General features: G+C 38.5%; 1 protein-coding gene across 12 annotated transcripts in view; it reads right to left on the bottom strand.

The window, feature by feature from the left end:
- Nucleotides 1-20,999, bottom strand: part of LOC122091874 (exportin-4) — a 56,760-nt gene that overhangs the window by 11,002 nt on the left and 24,759 nt on the right. For 8 of the 12 annotated variants that reach the window (XM_042662087.1, XM_042662091.1, XM_042662093.1 and 5 more), the window contains 10 exons: nt 19,687-19,791; nt 18,914-18,987; nt 17,707-17,782; nt 15,165-15,401; nt 7,286-7,357; nt 6,605-6,676; nt 6,401-6,465; nt 6,200-6,302; nt 5,963-6,094; nt 5,724-5,867 (listed from right to left, as the gene is read on the bottom strand). In XM_042662087.1, the coding sequence (XP_042518021.1) occupies nt 5,724-5,867; nt 5,963-6,094; nt 6,200-6,302; nt 6,401-6,465; nt 6,605-6,676; nt 7,286-7,357; nt 15,165-15,401; nt 17,707-17,782; nt 18,914-18,987; nt 19,687-19,791 (1,080 nt within the window). Of the gene's footprint in view, nt 1-5,723; nt 5,868-5,962; nt 6,095-6,199; nt 6,303-6,400; nt 6,466-6,604; nt 6,677-7,285; nt 7,358-15,150; nt 15,402-17,706; nt 17,783-18,913; nt 18,988-19,686; nt 19,792-20,999 lie in introns of those variants that run through there. The other 4 variants (XR_006144054.1, XM_042662096.1, XR_006144056.1 and 1 more) reach the window with 4 other exon arrangements.

Genomic DNA, 20,999 nt, shown 5'->3' with positions numbered 1-20,999 from the left:
CTTGGCCTGCAACTTCAGCTCTGATCGTGCTCTTTCGGCGAAGATCTCCCTTTGATAGCAGGGGTTGGGTCTAAAGCTGGGTGTTCCATCGTGAAGGAGAAGAAGGTTGGGTCTCCAAATTTACAAGTAAGAACAGTTAATTATAATTACAAGAAGGCCCCCCTGTCCTGAAAAGTGTGTTCTATTATTTCCCCCCGTACATTAGCAATTACAGAAGACCCCCCTCTTCTAATTTTCCTATCTCAGTTGTCCTTGTCACTTGTTAGGCTATCAGTAGTGTACATGATCGTTACTGAAATTACAAGAATGCCACTCAACCACTAAATTGAGATATTTTGTTATTATTGTGGGCCCTAAGCAATCCGTTTCCAGCTTTTGGACCCCGGATCCGCATTGGAATCATTGTAGACATCACTAATACAATTCCTTTATGGTTTTTGCATCTTGGATGAGTTATCATCAAATGAAGAGAGAGATGGCTATACTGAGGAAACGAAAAACATATTTGATGAAGGTGTCGATGATGAGAGAAAATTTCCAGTGGTGATATAAGCAGTTGGTTGTTATAGATGCAAACCATTGAAGAATGAGCTGAGTTGAAGGTGAATACTTGTGCAGGGTAACTTCTTATCTCTATGGGATTGGGAAGATGCTTATGGGCACTCCCATAGTAGAATCTGTTCCTCTAGTGGCATGTGTTAGGGGAATGAAAACATGGGGAGTTTGGTTTGTACTTGTCATCAAAGGGGGAGAGAAACATGCAGGAAAGTATCATCTGCAGATGACACAGTTGCGAAGTGATAAGTTCTGTGTTTGTGAGTTGCAGCCAACAAGTATAGTATCAAGATGCATTTGCTATGTTGCCAACAATTCCAAAAGGGGAGATTGTTGGGCAATTGACAGTCATTGTTGTCAATACAGTCAATGAACACACTCACACAGTTAGACGTAGTTCATGATAGTGACAGAGTGGACATATGTTACATGGCAGTTGAGCAATGGTAGTGTCAGTGTCAGTAGTCAGAGTCAGTACAAAGAGAGCCAGATTCAGTGCAGACAGTGTTCATGTGAGTCAGTAGGACTATGGCACATACTAATGTAAGGCTAGGACTCAAGGAACCTAACCCGATTAAGATCTTACTATAGCAATATAAACCCTTTAGGATGAACATGAAGTCACCATCGAAGGGAGGCTATATGGGTCGTAATTAAAAAAGAAGAAGAAGAAAGGGTATACCCAATACACGAGGCTCAAAACACTGCGGGGTCTAGAGAGGGACATAACCATAGTTTTTAAGGCGGTAAGGCGACGGAGGCGTTTGAGGGTCTTTCGGAGCGCCTTAGCCATAAGGCGGGCATAAAGTGTCGCTTTATCGACTAAAGCATTCCTGTGTAATTTTTTTATAAAACCAATCTATTTGGCTCAAATCCTAGTTGAATCCTATTACTCATATGTTAAATAAATATTAAAGGTTCATATTCATACCAGTGTAAAATATTCATCAAGAAAACAAATCAATAAAGTGAATGAACTAAGTTCATCTTCATCAATCATCAATCATCAATCATCAATCAACAATCATCAATCATCAATCATCAATCATCAATCATCAATCATCAATCATCAATCATATTAACATATAATATAAATACATAATTATGAAAAAAAATTATAAATATAAAAAAAAGAAGACATAAAAAATACAAGTATTTATTATATTTACCTTTATGATGCCAAAATGAGTGTCTAAGCTCTAAGGTCATCCACTATATTTCTACTCCTGTCAAAGAAGAATGAAGCTCACCACTACCAGAGCAAGCTCACCGCTGCTCGAGCAAAATGGTCGCCTGGATCAATGGTTCTTCCTTGTTTCTTGATTCCTTCTCAAAACCCTTTCTTAAAACCCTTGACAAAATCCAAACCATGTTTGTGAATCGTGTTTTTGTTTTGTTTGTTTTGGTTAATTTTGTGGAGTAAAGCTGATCCCATACATCTCAAGTGTTAACAAAACCATACACCTACCAATAAAAAATCCATATTTGAAATCTTCATCAAGTAATTTTAAAATGTGTTAAAAAAAAAACCTATAAGGCGCCACTTCACATAAGGCGGAGCACTGCCTTACCATCTCTAGACTGCGTCAGCACCAAGGCGCTGGTAAGGCGACACCTTAGCAGCGCCTTAAAAACTATGACATAACTTTGTCATTACAACTCAAATTTGAGTAATCTTAGACTTGTTGGAAAGCTGGTTTTGTACTCTTACCTAATACAAAAAATTTCATGTGAAAGTAAAATCATTTGTACAGTCAAACCTATTAGAGAACAAGAATATTTCTCTAAATGTTGATTTTTGATGACTTGATGTGGCTTAATGTTGATTTTTTTTTTAGTATACGTAGCATACTAAATAATGTTAGAAAAGAGGGAAAATAAAAAATAACACTTGGGCGACTTGGTCTCCTAGGCGAGCGCCTGCTCGCCTAAGCGCTTAGGCACCCCTCCACCACCTTGACAACTATGCTCCCTTGGGCCTCTCACCCATCACTGGTATAGGTATCTCACCCTCAACTGTAATCTCACAGCCATGATCAAAACTGACCAACACAACTTTTCTCAAAACTTAATCATGGGCTGTGTTCAGCCTCGTGCTTTATTTATAGAATCAATTACAACCTAATCGACTGAACTAGAACCTTCCCATTACAAATCCAAATCAAAATAAAACTCCTATTCCTAATTGGAAACTAGCCTATTATTTATTACATGAAAATAGGAAAAAACTAAATTAAAAAGCAACAAGAAAACCTTAATGACTCAAGTCGATCCCCCTGTAAATCAATCACAAACTTGATGTAGACTGAGCTTTCAAAAAGGGCAACAAGTGGTTCAATGCTGGCCCCAATGGTTGGACCATATTCTATCCTGTTGAGCAACATGGTTACCTTAGGCAGCAAGGCTATCAACTGTGGGAGTTAAGCAGCTTCTAGAAGATCTAAAATTACCCCTACTGATTTTATTTTGGTCCAATTATGTGCCGTGGTCAGCAAGGTTACAGCTGGGGTAGAAATTGGACAGTTTCTAGAAGAATGTTGGCTCAAATTTTGTATCCTTTTCTTTGTTTTATTCTCTTAGCAAGCAATTAGTCTCCAACTAGGAAAGTTTTAGATGGGAAATAGTTCCCTTTTTCATGGTAGTTTCCTTTTTGTAACAGTTTCCCAATTTGTAAAGGCTTCCAAGCCTATTTAAGAGAATCGATTGTAGCCTTTATGGGCAGAGTTTGAGTTAATAAAAATTGAAGTTTTCTTCATAGACTGAGGGAGTTGACTTAGTGGGTGAGATCAAGGTTCAAAATTTTGGGTCGATTGCAGTCTAAATTTCCGAAACCTGTTTGAAACCAGGTACCTTTTTGGGGGCTAATTCTAGAAATTTGGGTCGAAAATTTTCAAAATTAGGGTCAAAATTTCTGAAACTTAGAAATTCCGGGGTGGGTCAAAACAATCGAAACTTCCGAAACCTAAAACTATGGGTGAGATGCCTAAACATTGAGGGGAAAGAGACCCAAAGGGATAGGGTGAGAGGCCAAATCCAACTACCTTCCTTTTCCCCCTTCCTCTCCCTTCCATCGATTTTTTTTTTTTTTTTTTTTTTTTTTTTTTTTTTTTTTTTTATTGTTTCTGTGCTTACCTAAAGCCATCGAAATTAAAGTTTGAGTCCCAAGGAGGACTGGAGGAGGCTGATTCAGCTTCTGTTTTGAGTCTTCTTCAAGGCCTGCGGCAGCAACGAGAGGGATTTCTGGACAATTGATCGATCCTCATATCTCCGTAACCAGTAGGGTTTTTCTGTTGATATTTAGAGGATTAAATCACTTGCCCATAAAGGCCACTTATGGAGATATGAGACGGATCGGAGACATGCTATGTGTTCTGCAAGAAATCTCCAATTTTTCCCTAATTTTCAAGAAATCTCATATTCATCAACTAGCTCTCAGTCAGGCCAGTAATTTGGGGTTTTATTGTGCACATCCTAGGTGACCTTTGACCAGTAGGGATTCCTTTTCTGGTGTATTGTGAGTTCTTGATTTTTTTCTAGTTTGACCTAAGTTTTCAGTTGTTCTTAATCTGTCCAGAATTATTGGGCTATTATTCTGGTATTGTTTCCCTGTTGTGAGGCTTTACTTAATCTTTCTTTAAGATCCGAGGCATATCTAATTAGTGGGGACTTGTGAGTTTCGGGTTTGATACTGTTTTGTTACAGCCGAGAGGCTTATTGTTGCAGTCACTGTGGGTGTGTTATTGGAAGATCTGTGTTGGAGTTCTTTGTACTTATGGGGTTGGGTACATCTGTATTCAGCTTTACATTAAAAATACTGCAGATTTAGTCTCCTAACTAATCTCCAACAGCTGGCCATAATCCCTTCCTTGTTCGATGGTCATTGCCTTCCAAAATAAAGCTATTTAGTCTCAACTTGATCTTCAATCTCGATCTCATCCAGCTGGCATGGGCCCACCACCCAAACCTGGAAAGAATTCAAAATATATCTTCCTAAAAATCAGCAACGATTACTCCCCCAACCTCTGCTGATCAATCTGTTATAAACTTATATGAGCTCAATGTAAGATTGAATAAACCCTGGATATTGGCCTGGCCCATGCCCATCTTGACCCCAATTGAATGACCAAGTCTACATGACATACTGCAGCCAAATCTATGGAGATAAATTCTGATAATCAGACTGCTATTTATATTGCTAGTTATCAGGTTTTTCCATGAGCAGACTCAACACATTGAGGTCAATTGTCATTTTGTGAGGGATGCCGTAATGAAGGAACTTATTTCTACTCCATTTGTTAAATCTGGCAATCAACTTGGCGATACGTTCACTTAGGCGTTGTTTAGTCATGTGTTTCTTAATGATTGTTCCAAGCTGAGCATGGGAGATACATATGCTCCAGCTTGAGGGGGAGGTGTTAAATAGTATAGCACAAAGGGTTTCTGTTATTTTTTATTATTGGTTGGGTTTAGTTGTAATTAAGTTATATTGTCCTTACTTGTAATTTAAAACTTATTAAATTATAAGTATGTGGACCTAGTCTCACGGTAGGTTATTTTAAATCATCCCGTGAGCGCTAGGGTTATTCTTTCTCCCATTGAGTTCTTTCTATTTTGTCTTCCTTTCTTCTTCTTCTTCCTCCTCCTTGGTCTTGTAGGAACTGATTTCCTGGTTCTTATATCATCACAGTATGGATCAGCCACATGTCAAATTTCAAAATTAAATTCAATCCGATACCCTTCCATATTTGTCCATGCACACCTATGGTACTCCAATCACTATTGTGCAGTCTCCCATGGTACTGGATTTTCAACTCTACTTTGTCAATTGGCAAACGCCAATTAGGTCTTATCTCTACATGTGACAGAATTTGGCCCCCATCTGATCTCCCACATGGCAGATTTTAAGGGCAATTTAGGTAAGGCTTTCTCAGTGAACCATCTAGAAAAACTGAAAGGGAACTCCATAAAGTTCCTATATGATTCATAAACTTTCTAGTAAGGGACAGATTCTCTACCAGCCCCATCGCACACAATAACCATTAGAGCTCATGCATTCACAAAATAAGTGCATGTCATCAGTTGTTGACCAACAATATATTACTATTATCCTCATATTTAAGACGTAACCGTAGTTAATATCTAGAAAACTAAGAACTTTACTTCTCTACCTTGCCAATATTATGAGAAGAGTAGAGTTGAAGCAGCTGCATGCAGAAGGTAACAACAATAGTAGTATCTTTAGCCTCCAAGAAGATAACTTGCCCATCCACCCAATCGACAACAAATTTGAGTAAGAAGTAGACAACTGCAGACTAAACATCAAGCAAAGATCAGTGTAGATAGCTCAAACTTTGGAACTTGTGAATGTATATCCAAATACAAGAACATATGAGAATCAATTTACTACCTCATGCTTGTAAATCTCTAGAAGAGTCAGAACAGGGTTCATTACAGAGATACCCATCTCAAATATTGCTTTTTGAGTACGAGGCTGAGAAGCCCTAGCTGCTCCTCGTAATCTCTCCAACAAACAGCTAACCTACAGGATTTACATGACACTACGGCAGATGAGTTTTTATTCTTGAACAAAGTAGTACGTATGGATTGAAGAGATTTTCACACTGGAGGTCCTTCATATGCTTACCGAAAGAATGGCATCTGGCTGTTGAGCAACATTTTTGAGATTACAGTCGCTGGAGATATCTACAAGGTATGCTGTCATTTGACCCATGAGATCCCTCACATACCTTTCAGGAAATTCAGATTTGGTAGTTAGAATATGTAGTAGCATGCAGAACAAAAAGTGAAAACGAAGGAGGGGAAAAATCTATGAAGAAAGGCTCACTGATTGGATGCCTCTGAATTCCTCATGCCAGCAGCAGAACGAATCAGGGTTTCAGCTAGTGACCGCTGCAAAGAAAACAGTTGGGGTCAAAGTGCGGTTGGTCATTACAATATAGGAATGATAGATCAGTTAACCACATAACTTCTGCTTGGTCAATGACAATAACAAAAATAAGAAAGTGCACGGAAGCATGATTGTTCTCACCTGATGAGTAGCAGTTAGGGTGAACAAACTTCTACCATTTGCAAAAGCATTAGCCAAGTTGCGCCAAGAATCCTATGGATGAATAAAGAAACTTATCATGAGTAACATTTACCAGGTCATACAATGTCAAACTCCAAACATTTCCAAAATCAGCAGCAACTATACACTTAATTTTGAAAAAAAAAGAGGTAACCATGCCATATTCTAAGTTAAGGAAACCATCAGCAGATACTCTGATGCCACTGGTTGGCCATGTTGTGCACAACCTTCTTGAAATAGTCTTTTGGTTACCCAAATAAATGGCATGGATATGTTGACCACCAAATGGCACCATGGCAGCACACTCAAACTGCTATTGCGTGAAGTTTTTCACAAATATCAATATTAAACATGGTGGCACCACACTGACAAACTGACAAACTGATCTTACAAGGTTTCTTTGAAGAAAAATGTAATAGCTTTATGTTTAAATAAAAACTGGAGTTGGTGAACAAGACTAACTAGACCAGAACTTCCAAACATTATCTGCCATCTGAAAATATTAATGAGATAAAGGAATATAAAGTATAGGCATGGCATGGTGTCAGAGTGCCAGTGCCACTGCAGAAAAATATAGGCACTGGCAGGAGCACCAGATTGATTTATAGCATATGTTGGTCCAATTGAGAATATGAACCTCACCAGTGTGACAAGATGAGCACAGACATTCTTTCGTCGCACAACTGCAGGAAGTAACTGACAACAAGTGAGTTCCTGCCAAAGAACAAACAAACAGAACTGAGATTCCTAAGACCAGTTCTTGAAACATATAGGAAACAATAATCAACATTACAATTATCATAATTTAATATGCAAAGTAAAGCAATTAATCTCTCCCAGTGTGGTCCTCTCTTTGCCAAACTTCGTGTGTGGATGTGAGAGAGAGAGAGAGAGAGTTCTAAACAACAAATATGTCCATAAGGGAGGTAACGGGTGTCCACACATTCTACTCTGGATTTACTTCCAAAACGATGATAGGCATATTCTCCTGGACTTTACATCTATCTTCAACATGTAAGTGAAGTGCAAAGAATGCAGTAATACATATCTAAAAGCACTAGTGCTGGCTGATTTTTCTCCCCTAAACCAGTACAAAATGCAACAATACAACCAAAATCATATTCTCCATTCTGGAAATCTCAAATGGATCAAATTTGCAAATGGAAAGAAATTTGAAAGAATGTACATTGTTGCTCCCTTGCCACTGCCAATAAAAAATAATTGGGTTCTCAAATAATAATCCAAGCTCTATTTAAAATAAGAAATCCAGACCAAGGCAAGAGACTTCAATCAATCAACCAGAGAGCAGCGATGTGAAATCAACTCAATCAAAATTTCAAAGTAAGCACTCTATGCTGCTGCCAGATATTTTCCAAAGAGACTAAAGGACAGGAGATATTAGTTTCCATTAAATGAAATATCACCATTCTTATAAGATTCTATTTACAAGATGAATGAGAGAATGCTTGTGTGTCTTTAACTGATCACACAAGTCCTCTATTTATAATATAGAATCATGATAGAGTCATGATAGAAGTACAAATTAGAAAATAAAAATAATTACAAGAATACCCCCTCATCCAGCCGCCCCACTCTAAATAGGGTCGTTGGAGGGGGGAAAGCCCCAATGTGCCCCTGCGGCACACTTATTCTCATTCTAACACTCCCCCTCAAGTTGGTGCATAGATGTCACACATGCCCAACTTGACTAAACTAGGATGAAAAAACTTTCCAACTAGCCCTTTAGTGAACACATTAGCTAGTTGATCATCAAACTTCACAAAAGGACAACAAATCAAACCAGCATCCAACTTCTGTTTGACGAAGTGTCTATTTGGTTCGATCATGTTGGACTGGATTACGAGCAATACTTATGATAGCCTTGTTATCACAGTAGAGCATCATACGAAGACGAACAGGTACACTAATATCATCCAAAAGTGTACGCAGTCGTTAATAACTCACAAATCCCCTATGCCATGGCTTTATCTGCTTCAACACTAGATCTAGTCACCACATTCTGCTTCTTACTATGCCAAGTGATAAAATTCCCTCCTACAAAGGTACAATAACCAAAGATGGACTTTCTGTCAGGTGAAACAACCCAATTAGCATCTATATAAGCTTCAACTCGGAGGTGATCATGAGGAGATAAGAGGATCCCTTTTCCTAGAGCTGACTTCAAGTATCGCAAGTTACGCATAATTGCTTCTATATGAGAGGAATAGGGATCATGTATAAATTGACTAACCAAACTCACTCACAGCCATATCAGGCCGTGTATATGAGAGATATATCAGTTTCCCTACCAACGGTTGGTAGTGGCCTTTGTCAAATGGTTCACCCTCATTTTCTTTGAGCCTAGTACTAGCTTCTATAGAAGTATCAGAAGGATGACAACCCAACATACCTTTCTCAGACAGCATATCAAGGATGTACTTCCTTTGAGAGAGAAAGATGCCTTTTGAAGATCTGACAACTTCAATCCCAAGAAAGTACCTTAAATTTCCAAATCCTTTATCTTAAATTCTCTGCCCAGAAAACTCTTGGGATGATCTATCTCAGTACTATTATTTCCTATTACCACAATGTTATCCACAGAGATAGTAAGCATAGTAACTTTTTCACCATACCTCTTTATGAACAATGCATGGTCAGCATTGTTTTGCTTATAACCCACAGATGTCAAAGCCTTGTGAAATCTTCCAAGCCATGCTCTAAGTGACTGCTTCAAACCATAGAGAGCACGCTTCAACTTACAGACCTTGCCTTGAGTTCTTGTGATAAGAAACATGGTGAAATATCAATATAAACTTCCTCATCGAGCTCTCTATAGAAGAAAGCATTCTTTACATCAAGTTGTTAGAGTTGCCATCCTAGGTTCACAGGACATGAGAGTAACACTCGCACAGAGGTCAACTTGGTAACTGGTGCAAATGTCTACTGGTAGTTAATTCCATATGTCTAAGTGAACCCTTTAGCCACAAGCCTTGGTTTATATATGTCAACAGAACCGTCGATCTTCTGTTTTACCACAAACACCCACTTACAACCAACATGTTTCTTCCTAAGTGGAAGAGTCACAAGTTCACATGTAGCATTCTTTTTTAAGGCATCCATTTCTTCCTCCATTATGGCCTTTCATTTTTTTTCTACAAAAGCTTTCTGTCAATTATTGGGGACAAAAGTAGATGAAAGAGAAGACACAAAAACACAATAGGAGGGAGATAGGGAATCGTATAAACATGAGATATAGGGTGTTGAGTACAGGTCCTAATGCCTTTTCTGAGGGCAATAGGTTGATCAAAAGGAGAAATTAAATCTAAAGTATGAGGCTCAGTCAGTTCTAGATCCAGGGCTGGCGAAGGGATGTGTAAAGGTGTTGTAGTAATGGGGATGGTTTGAAGTTTTTTATTTATGGTATGTCCCCTACGATAAACTTAAAGAGTGGAGTCATCAATTTGTCTCTGGAATTCACCAATGGTTCTCTGAACTGGAGTCATCTCCCCCTGAGTTGGAACAATAGGAATTTTCTCTTAAAGAGTTGGAACAATAGGGTCTGTCCCCTTACTGTCTCATGGAGCATGAGGACCCTGAGGTGAAGATGATGGATATACTGGTGAAGCAAGCAGATTCACAGTCATCTTTTCACTAGTAATACCAAGCTCCCTCTGAAGAGGTGACGATGAGTGGTAGCCAACAGATTCATAAAACACAACATCCATTATTACAAAAGTACGCCGGGTAGAAGGATGATAACACTTGTAACCTTTCTATGTAGGAGAGTAACCCAGAACGATACACTTAGTGCTTTGAGGGTCCAATTTTCCTGTGAATGATGATCCCAAGCATAGCAGACGCACCCAAAAGTCTTTGGAGGCACCAGGAAGGATGTAGTTCCTTCAAGAACCTCAACAAGAGTTCGAGAATTGAGGACATGAGTCGGCATGTGATTGATGAGGTAGGTTGTTGTGAGGACAGCATCACTCCAATACAAAGATGGAACTTGTCTAGCAAACATCATAGCTCGAGCAATATCCAGCAAGTGCCTATTCTTGCGTTCAGCCACCCCATTCTGAGCAAGAGTATCAACACAGCTTGTCTAATGAAGAATCCCACAATCAGCTAGGTATTTTTGAAACTGACCCTTCATGTACTCTTTTCCATAATCACTACAGAGATTTTCAGAGTGGCATTGAACTGAGGTTGAATCATTTTATGGACCCGCTGAAAACAACTGAATACTTCACTTTTATGCTATATCATGTAAACCCAAGTATTTCTAAAGTGACAGTCAATAAAGGACACAAACCATATTAAATAGATATCCGACGAGATGGACCCTGTACATCAGATTGAACCAAATGAAAATTAGAAGAGCTTCTTTTATTTAAAGGTAAATAACTGGTACGAGTCTGTTTAGCAAGAGTACAAGCTTCACAAAAGAATTCATCCTTAGTATATGTTTTAACTAAATGCGGAAATAAAAAGGATAAGGTCCAAAATTGGTGGTTGTCCCAAACGACAGTGCCATTTATTCAATTCAGAAGAAGCAAAGTGTAGCTGATGAGGAGTAATTGATGCCGCAACCGTAGGAAGACAACCATCATCAAGCAAATAAAGACCACCCTGCACCTTACCACATCCAATTGTCTTCCACGTTACCAGATCCTAAAAAAAGCAATGGGAAGGAAAAAAAGGTTACTTTAAAGTTTAGGTCCTTAGTATGACTACTAATGGATAACAAATTAGTAGTAAAATTAGGAATATGTAAAACTGAAGACAGAGGTATGGAAGAAGAGCACTTAATAAAACCCTTTCCGAAGACAGATGATAAGGTACTATCTGCTACCCTAACTTTATCCCTGGCTAAAGTGGGTGAATACTAGTGAAATAAACTGGAGGAACTGTTCATGTCATCAGTGGCACCAGAGTCAATGATCCAGAGAGTGGAGACGATTGATGCACAATGACCACCAAATAAAATACCTGAGTGAGCAAAATTGGAACCTGAGGGGACTGAATTGGTAGGAGTTAAGGAATTTGAAGCCTTAAGCATACATCTGAAAGCATGGAGTTCCTCCTGGGAAAGTCCTATATCAATTGCAGGTGTAGTGTCCACAGTCTCAGCTTGATAAGCTTTAGTTTCAAATAGACCACGAGCACGCTTCGGCTCAAAATCAGCTGGTTTTCCATGGAACTTCCAACAGTTTGCCTAGGCATGGTATGGCGTGTGGCAGTGTTCACATTTAACAACATCCTTGGTGGTATCACCAGTTCGATTTGCTCCCTCAAAGGTAGTATTGAATCCAGTCTATGGGGCTGACTTTTCAATAGCAGAAGCATGTAGCATAGAGTTACAGCGACATTCCTCCGTATAAACCAAGGCAAAGAACTACTCTAGAGTAGGAGAATATTTGCTAAGCACCTGAACTCGAATCTAATCATATTCGACATTCAAACCAGCAAAGAAATCATACACCCTAATTTTATCCACATGTTTGGTGCAGAAAATACAGTAATCAACATTATTGAGCCGATAATCTGCAAAATGATCCAGTTCATACCACAAGGTTTGAAGTTCAGCATAATATATGGACACAGAGAGTTCCTGCTGGGTAGTGGTACGAACCTTCTTGCGAAGATCAAATACCTGAGCCTCATTCCCTAGTTTCCCATAAGTTTCTTTGGCAGCAGCCAAATCTAAGAAGCAATATATAACAGAAAAAAACCCTCTAGAAATAGATTGACGAATAGAACAAATCAAGTAAGCCATTACCAAAGAGTCATTAGTGACTCATTTATCCCAAGGGGTACCCTCATCAGAGGGTTTCTTCAATTTCCCTATAATGTATCTAATGAGACCTCTATCAGTAATGGTAAGATATGTAGATCTGGACCAGACGAGGCAATTAGTTCTATCCAATTTCACAGAGCTAGTCTCAAAAGGCATGTAGTCATTGTGGCTTTGTCCATCAGACCCAGATGTCACAGTAGTTACTTCAAACATGATTGAACGAGTAAAAATCGACAATGAGAGAGAAAAATACCAGATCTTCAAAATTAACCATCAGAAAGTGTCTATACTTGGAACGAATTGCCCAGTAAGGGTAGTGAGGCACTCCTCCAAATAATATCAGATTTTGATGAAAAACTATTGAGATATGCAAATTAAGGTTTTGGGAGAAAACCCTAATTATCAAAGAAGATGGGAGATTTGATACAGAGACTTGGCAGATGAGCCACAAGTCTGGTCGATCTTCTCTGCAATGGTGATGATGATCTCCTCAAATTCAGCCAGTTCTAAAGAGGGAGTGCCAAAAATCAATCTAGTCAGGGTTTTGGAAGAAAACCTTGCACAAAATCGATTAGTGTAGATCTTCACTCTTGCAAGTGATGATGAGTCCCTTCTAGATGTACTTGATTTTCAAGAGGTAGAGGTGTGTTCTTTAAAGAGGAAGAAACCACACTCCCTAAAACTAGAAAAATAAAAAATCGCAGAGGGTGAAGAACCCTAATTTTCTTGCAAGGGTTTTTGGTGTTTTAGTTCATGAGGTAGGGTATAGGACAACCACTAGATTCTTAGGAATCACCTCATTAGGGTTTCCCTACAGTAGGTTAATGGGATAAAGGTAGGAGAAGATGGAGGCTAACAAAGGTGATGGAAGAGAAGGTAATGAAGGTCTGCGATTCTTGAAGGAGATGGGGCTGAGAACTGAAAACCTAGACCAGAAATTAGGCTTTGATACCATGTTAACAGGATGAATGGGAGAATGCTTGTGTGTCTTTAACTGATCACACAAGTCCTTTATTTATAATAGAATCGTGATAGAGTCATGATAGGAGTACAAATCAGAAAATAAAAATAATTACAAGAATACCCCCATCCAGCCACCCCACTCTAAATAGGGTCGGTGGAGGAAGGAAAGCCCCAATGTGCCCCTGCGGCACACTTATTCTTATTCTAACAGTTCTCTATTTCCTTTTCTTCGAAAGGTGATATGTTAACAAATAATAAGAAACAAATTCCCATTTCGAGAACACAATGAGGGAGCAATAGTATACCAAGCTATTAAAGAATCTCTAAAAATGTCTGTTTTTCCTTTTTGGGTGCCAGTTCTACAATTTATGAATATAAAAATACATGTAAGTTTAAAAGAAGACACTCAATTGTTTTGAAAAAGGGTAAGAATCTACATGGACTGATAAACTATCCTTCCACCAATCCTCATGAATTCACACGGCCTACTCTTAAAAAAGAACAAGAAGAAAAACAATGGAAGGAATGAGAAAGTCCTCTTTCCAAGAAACACACACTCTTTCCATCTCATTAAGTGGGTCTATGAAAATTAAAAAATTGAAACACATAAAATTTACAGGGTTTTTATACCCTAGTACACATGGTTCAGGAGAGGGTATGTGTTGGGACTCAGACTGACCAGTCATTAAATCTTAGGGAGCAGGCTAAACAGATCGCCAACTAGGTCTAATACAAGGAGATATCATGCATAACAATTATGTATAACTTGCAAGTGAGCGAGAAAGTTCATAATCTATAGATGCCTTAAGGTATACGAAAAATGAAAGCACTCAGCAAAGAAAAGCAAAGCAAACTTGGGAATTACAAAACATGATTTAGGAACCTAAATTTATTAGTGTACTTTAATACAATACTATAGTTTGTGTCATGCAAGTCGAGCGTATGTAATCCACCTGAAGATATCAATAGAAAATGGGTTTGAATATGAAAGATTTGATATATCCCACATCCATAGCCATAACATTTCATGTCCAACAAAAGTACTATGGGTAAAATGGACAGTACAGGTATTATAGTACACCAGTCCCTTGTAGAACAAAATATAAGATTTATCATGAAAAATAACCGCTTAAATATTAGAAACCAAGCACACTGTTACACTCTAACTACTGATGAAAATGGAAATAGAAACATCAAGCATTCAATTTGGAATGCCAGCAAAATACATGTCCACATCAACTAGGCCAAGTTAACTTCTTGCTCTTGGTGGCATAAAATTTGAGCTTCCAGTTTGGGAGGGCCGAGCCTTTATTGCCAGCACATCTGAGGTACACTACATTAACATTCATTGTAAGCAGAAAAGTGTTCATGCATCATGGGCTTTGTCAAGAATGCAACCGATACAACAAATGTCAGAAAACATAAAGAAAATGAAAAGGTGCATCCCAAGAATCAGTATCACAGGAAAAAGAGAGAACATAAAAGGTAGGTTAAATTCAGGAAAGTATTCTGCACATTTTTTCCAGGTTACTATGTAAAATGTTCCTTTTTTTCCTTCTTTATTTTTTTTATTTTTTTTTTTTTTTTTTTTTTTGGGGGTGTGGAGGGATATAAAAAAGAACCCAAGTAGGAAAACCATCCTAACTCCCAAGGCTTGTACCACCGACATGTAAATGATCCAAATTGGAATTATAAAAAAGAGGCAGAAATTTCCATATGAACTGTTCCATGAACAGACTAACCGTACATTATGTATTGTACCTGTAGCTGTTTCTCTCCAGGATATGAAACAAGGGTCGTCATGGAAATCTTAACAATAATATCAAGCACAAGCTTTCCCTGATTATGCTCTCCAAAGAAGCTAAGTAAAGCCTTTTTGGAGACTTGAGACTCAAGTTGGCAATCACTGTCATGACCTGGATTACAGTTGCTTTGCCGCCCGCCTTCAAGTGGCATTAAATATGTATCAGACCATCGAGCGAGGAACCAGATAACTGCCTGTACAGAACAGCAGCTTAAATAGCTAAGAAAAAAAAGTTTAAATAGATAAAAGCAAATAAACAATTAAAACAAAAGGAGTAACCAGAAACATCCTTTGATTGCATCAACTAATTCTTGATACAAATGGCACAATCATGCAAGTAGTCACAATGTGTGAGGCTTTTGATACCCCCAGTGCCTGAAAAGTAGGGCCAACAGAATCCAAATCTATGGGCCTATTGGGTGCATCTAACTTCTCTCTAATTTTGGAAGGCACGTAACCAAGGCGTTGCCTAGGCGATAAGGCAGTTAAGCCTGGACTGGCACCTTGTCTCCTAGGCGACACCTCACCACCTTGATTTTGTTACCACCCTCCATCGCCTTGGTCACCTTCTCGCTATGATAACCCAGGCCAAGGCCCACGCCAGGCTTCAACAACTCAATGAAGCCTCAAAGCCCACGTTGGGATTCAAGGGGTATGCAAACGGTCCATTACCATAAAGTCCTAGTCCCTAGATTCTCCCAGTCCAGTGGAAATGGGTCTCCTTCAACATCTGACATGGTTCATGACTGTGTAGGTTAAATTTCAACAATATCATTGCTGTTAACAGTGATAACCTGAGTTGATCTGGCCCAGAATACGTCTTGAGCAGGTTGCACAAGTTTCCAGCCCATTGGCTGGGTTAGGATTGAGAAATGCCAGACCAAGGTTTGGCATAAAATTCAGGTTTATTCGAATACAAATGCATTGGATTCAAAAACAAGATGCCCAATTTATCCTAAATCATAGGGTTTTATCAGAATTGTGGACACCATTTCATTCCCACCCACCCCCTCACACCCCAAAAAATAAAAGGCCTACATCTTTATCATCTGCAAGCATTCAACAGTACAATCTGTTCTCTCATTTAGACAGGCTACAATTACATGGACAGACTGAAATTTCTGAAAAAACACTAACATAGTAGCTGATTTAAGGAAAGGCAAGCAGATGGAAATCCATTTACAAAGGCCATTAGCATACAGTTAACCTTGGTGAGCCTTGGGCAAAGCCATTTCAGATGTTAGGCCATCCAAATAGACCCACCTCCCCACCCCCCTCAATCAATGCAGTGGTGCCATCTTGATACAACCCTTGGCCTTCCACCCCTTACCATCCAACTATCCAAGCAAGTGTATTCCATCTCTCATGTGGCTTTGTCAACAGTGGCAACTAATGACAGATGGAATCAGCAGGGTTAAGTGATGACGAAGGCACAACTTACAGCATTCGCAAGTCTCTTTAATGGATGGCGTTAATTAATACAAGAGTCTACAAAGTCATGATGGCATTAAGATCCTGATATGACCACTAAAATCATCAAAGGTGCTCTGGAGCTGCTGTGGTCCATCACAGCAATGCAATGGGTGTCACATTATAGCACCGTTTTAAATAGTTCAATGGTATTTGCAATATTTCTATACATGTTGAAATAACACGAGAAATTTCCATGTCAAGTAGGACGAATAAAGATCCAATCAAAATTTAAGACCTTGTTTTGTTATGCTATTTAATAACCCTAATCTCTCACTCTTGGATATCAATTGCTTGTCTTTACCCCAATCTTGCAAAACCATAAATCGAGATCACCAATTTTTTTCATAACAAACAAACTCTATTCGAGAGACCAAAGAATACTAAAGAAGTAAAGATACAACAATAAGATTGAGAGTTTGAGACTAGCACAACCCTAACCAAGGAAACGGACCCAAAGCAACAGAGAAACAATGAAAAGAGCTTGAAGATACAACCTAAGACACTGGAGTAAGCTATCCTAAAACATAACCTGGGAAGGACCACACCTTGCTTAGCCAGATCAATGTCAATCTTATTTCATTACTTGCTGCCAGTTGAAGGAGATGTTCACTTCAAAAGCCAAGTAAAATATATATATATATATATATGTCAAGAAGATGGATAATCTATTCTCTTCTTCATCCACCGACTAATGTTAGCTCCATCTCCTTCCACCATGATGTTGTCATAACCCATTTTCAAAGCAAAATCAAACCAACATGTATCTCTAATCACGCTAGCAGCCTTGCCATAGAACCAGAGTAAACTCAAAATAACCCCCACTGCACCTCTATTCACCCCTTAGTTCAGGAGGGACCAGATTTCCTAAGGAAAAACAATTAGATTTTATCCCCTAATCTATTAAACCAGACCCCAAAATTCTGATGCTGCTTTGGTTGCACAGAAGTGAATCCCACTCCCATTATGTTTCACTATTTGTGAAGAATCAAAGCAATTGATATATTTTGATACATTCTTAAATCTTACCTCCATTAGTCGAGGACTGAAAAATGCTGCTCTGATTTCTGTATCCAAACTCTGTTCGGCAAACTTTAGGATGGAGCTGTAACAATCAACAAATGAAATAAGTGACAATGAGAAGCAAAGTATTGAAAAAGAAGATAATCACACATTTTCACAATATGTTGCCAGGTAACATGTTTTGCCTTGCGGCTTATGTTTTAAGTCTTTGAAGTTTGATTTCAATTGGTTTCAACTTTCAGCTGAAGAATTAGTTTCTCCCAATCAATATTGTCCCCTATATTGAATGATTTCTAACTATTCTCTAAATTCTTGCTTATCACCCCTCTCTTGCTAGGCCAACAAGATATACAAGGAAGCAAAAAAGAACAAGGAATGCAATTGAAATAAGCAAGATTCGAATTTTGTCAAGGCACCACCTTGGTCGTCCAGGCAATTTTCTTGGGGTCTAGGCGACTGCCGCCTTAGTACAAGGCGCCTCAAAATGGTATTAAACAGTGTTTGGCACTTATTTCATAATTGCTATTTTATTTACTTAAGATATTATTCAAAATAAGCAACATCCCCTATTTTAATCCATTAAAAATAGTTTAAAAATCAAATTCCAAAATGTTAAAAAGTCAACCCCTAATTCAAGAACATAAACTGGATTTTTGGTTGTAGGGGCAATTTTCAATTTTCAAATGTTGGGGTTTTTCCCAAAACTGAAAATTTCATAAATCTTATCATGGTAAAACATTGTTAAAAACCAAAAATGTGGTAAAATGATCTTTCGTTCTGATGTCCATAACTTTGTCAATACACAACTCGGATTTAAGCAATCTTGAATTTGTTGGAAAGCTAGTTTTATGCTCAACCTAATACAAAAATTCTCACATAAAAATAAAATCATTTTTGACCAGTCAAACTTATTAGAGAACAAGAATATTTCTCTAAATGATTTGATGTGGCTTAATGTTGATTTTTGATGACTTGAAGTGGCTTAATGTTGATTTTTGATGACTTGAAGTGGCTTAATGTTGATTTTTGATGATATAGGGTATATGTAGCATATTAAATACTGTTAGAAACAAGGGAAAAAAAAAAACAATTGGGCGCCTTGGTCACTTAGGCAATGCCTAGGTGGTTGCCTTGTCGCCTAAGCGCTTAGGCACCCCTCCACCACCTTGGGTCGCTTTGCTGCCTTGACAGCTATGAAGGTGAGAACATTTACCAAGAAAGGACGACTACAGGATGTTGCTTTGCTTCCACAATATCCACAAAATGGGCTTGTAGTGCCTCTGGTACCTATATACCACATACTCTTAAACCATCAGCAGGACGGAAATCAAAAGAATGAGTAGATAACCAATGAGGTTATCAGAAAGACCAGAAATCATCCATCAGTCATTATTCACTACAATGTGTTGCAGCACCATAGCACACCATGGTTGTCAAGGTGCCAGGGTGAAGCCATATCAGGCAAGACAAATGCCATATTCTAGGTATGCTTCCATATTCCACGTACATTTTCTATATTTAAGGTACGTCTCTTTCATCTTCTAGCTCCAGGGTGACTGGTAAGCTTGGGCAACAAGGCCGACCTTGTTGCATGGGCATTGCTTTGGTGCCGCCTTGGTGACACCTTGGAAACCAATGCAGCACTTAACAGACTGCTCAACATGACACTTTTGGGGAAATGTGGAAGTCATTGAAATCAGGCTCTGTTATTAGTGTCTGAAAGAGAACCACTTTTTTTCGAGCAGCTAATGATTCCAACTGCAGATATAGATGGGTATGTTGAAGTACGAACAAATCATTAGACAAGTACATTGATGGACAGATGCCAAATAGTACCTCAAACAAGTTAGAGATTCATATGTTGTTTCCACCCATTTCACATAACAAACAGAAAAGCAACATTTATTTGCACTTGCAGTTCAAAAAGGAAAATTAATGAGTAATAAATAATGCACACACACGGAGGGAGGCTGGGAAATCAGTTACCAAGGGTGTCTCTCCCTCTCCTTCATCAGCAAGAATATGCCCAGTTATCAATAAGAGTGAGTAGAGTTCTTCCAGAGTACATGTAGGATCAGATGTTCCTCTTCCCTGAAAAACAAAGTAGATAGCATAAGAAACAAGTAAGCTAAAGTTTACAACAATAGAAGTCATTCCTAAGCTTCATCATTCAGACATCCAAGAAAGTGAGGGCAAATAAAAAATAATAGATCCCTTTATATATATAAAACAACAGACAAATTACTCATCACCATAAGGTAATGATGTGCAAAGAAAAAAAAATCATGTCAAGCACAACTAAGATTGTCATGAGACTCACAACACAGCTGTATCATTGGATCAGGACCACTATTGATAAAAGTATCATAGTCTAATTATTCAAAGACTGAATGCAAATACAACATAACAGAAAAAGGGAAAATCAATAAAAGTCAATGCTGTGAAACATAATCATCAGGACAGAGGTATATCCTTGGACCCGGCCACAAAGATGGTACGTTGATACATGATTCCAGTTGTGACTGGAATGTACACATTGTCAGCACTGTTACAACATTCAATTGTTCATTGTTGTTTTACCCTTGATGTTGCCTCCAATGACATTACAGGGGGACTGTAGGAAACCTATTTCTTAGTAGGCACATCACACCAGCCAGCTTGTTCCCCAAATCAGGACCCATACAATTTCCTTGTAAATCACAAAGACAGAAATGCTTAAAATCAAATTAGTGTACCTTCCCCTTGTTGGGTGGCTTAAAATTTTAAATTGGTTTTTTACCATTCAATCTCCATGTAGTCAATCTCTCTAAGGTGTTTGGATCTGGGATCAGGTCTCAGTGGTTTGAATATCTTCTGAGTATCTTTTGAATTGATCTTTAATTAAGTTTCTGCCTTTCTGGGTCACAGATTGAATACAGGGAGAAACAAGAAGCTTGATGCTGTGAACAGATTATTGGACCTCAAAAATAGATGCAAGAATCAAAGAAGTCTGGCCCATGAGCAACATTAAGTGGCCAGACCCATGGGCCATAGGGCCAACCAGCTTTGGCTGGACCAGCCCATGTGGGCTGGGTGTTTTTGGCTCACCCAAAGCCAAATCGTGGGGGGTAGAGAATGGCTTCATGACAAAGCTACCTTTTGGTTATTTGTTTCCTCATTTAATTCAGTCTTTATGTACTTAGACAATATTTTGACTTAGTTTTCTTAGGGAAGAAACCTCAATTTTCCCTTGTAAGAGGCTTCTAATTCTTTTCCTTTTCTTACTTTCCTTTTTATATTTTAAGAAAGTTTGTCACTAT

The sequence above is a fragment of the Macadamia integrifolia genome, chromosome 10, assembly GCF_013358625.1.
Source record: "Macadamia integrifolia cultivar HAES 741 chromosome 10, SCU_Mint_v3, whole genome shotgun sequence".
NCBI lineage: Eukaryota > Viridiplantae > Streptophyta > Magnoliopsida > Proteales > Proteaceae > Macadamia > Macadamia integrifolia.
Note: the sequence above shows the minus strand (reverse complement) of the source record. Positions and strands in the feature narration are given on the sequence as shown.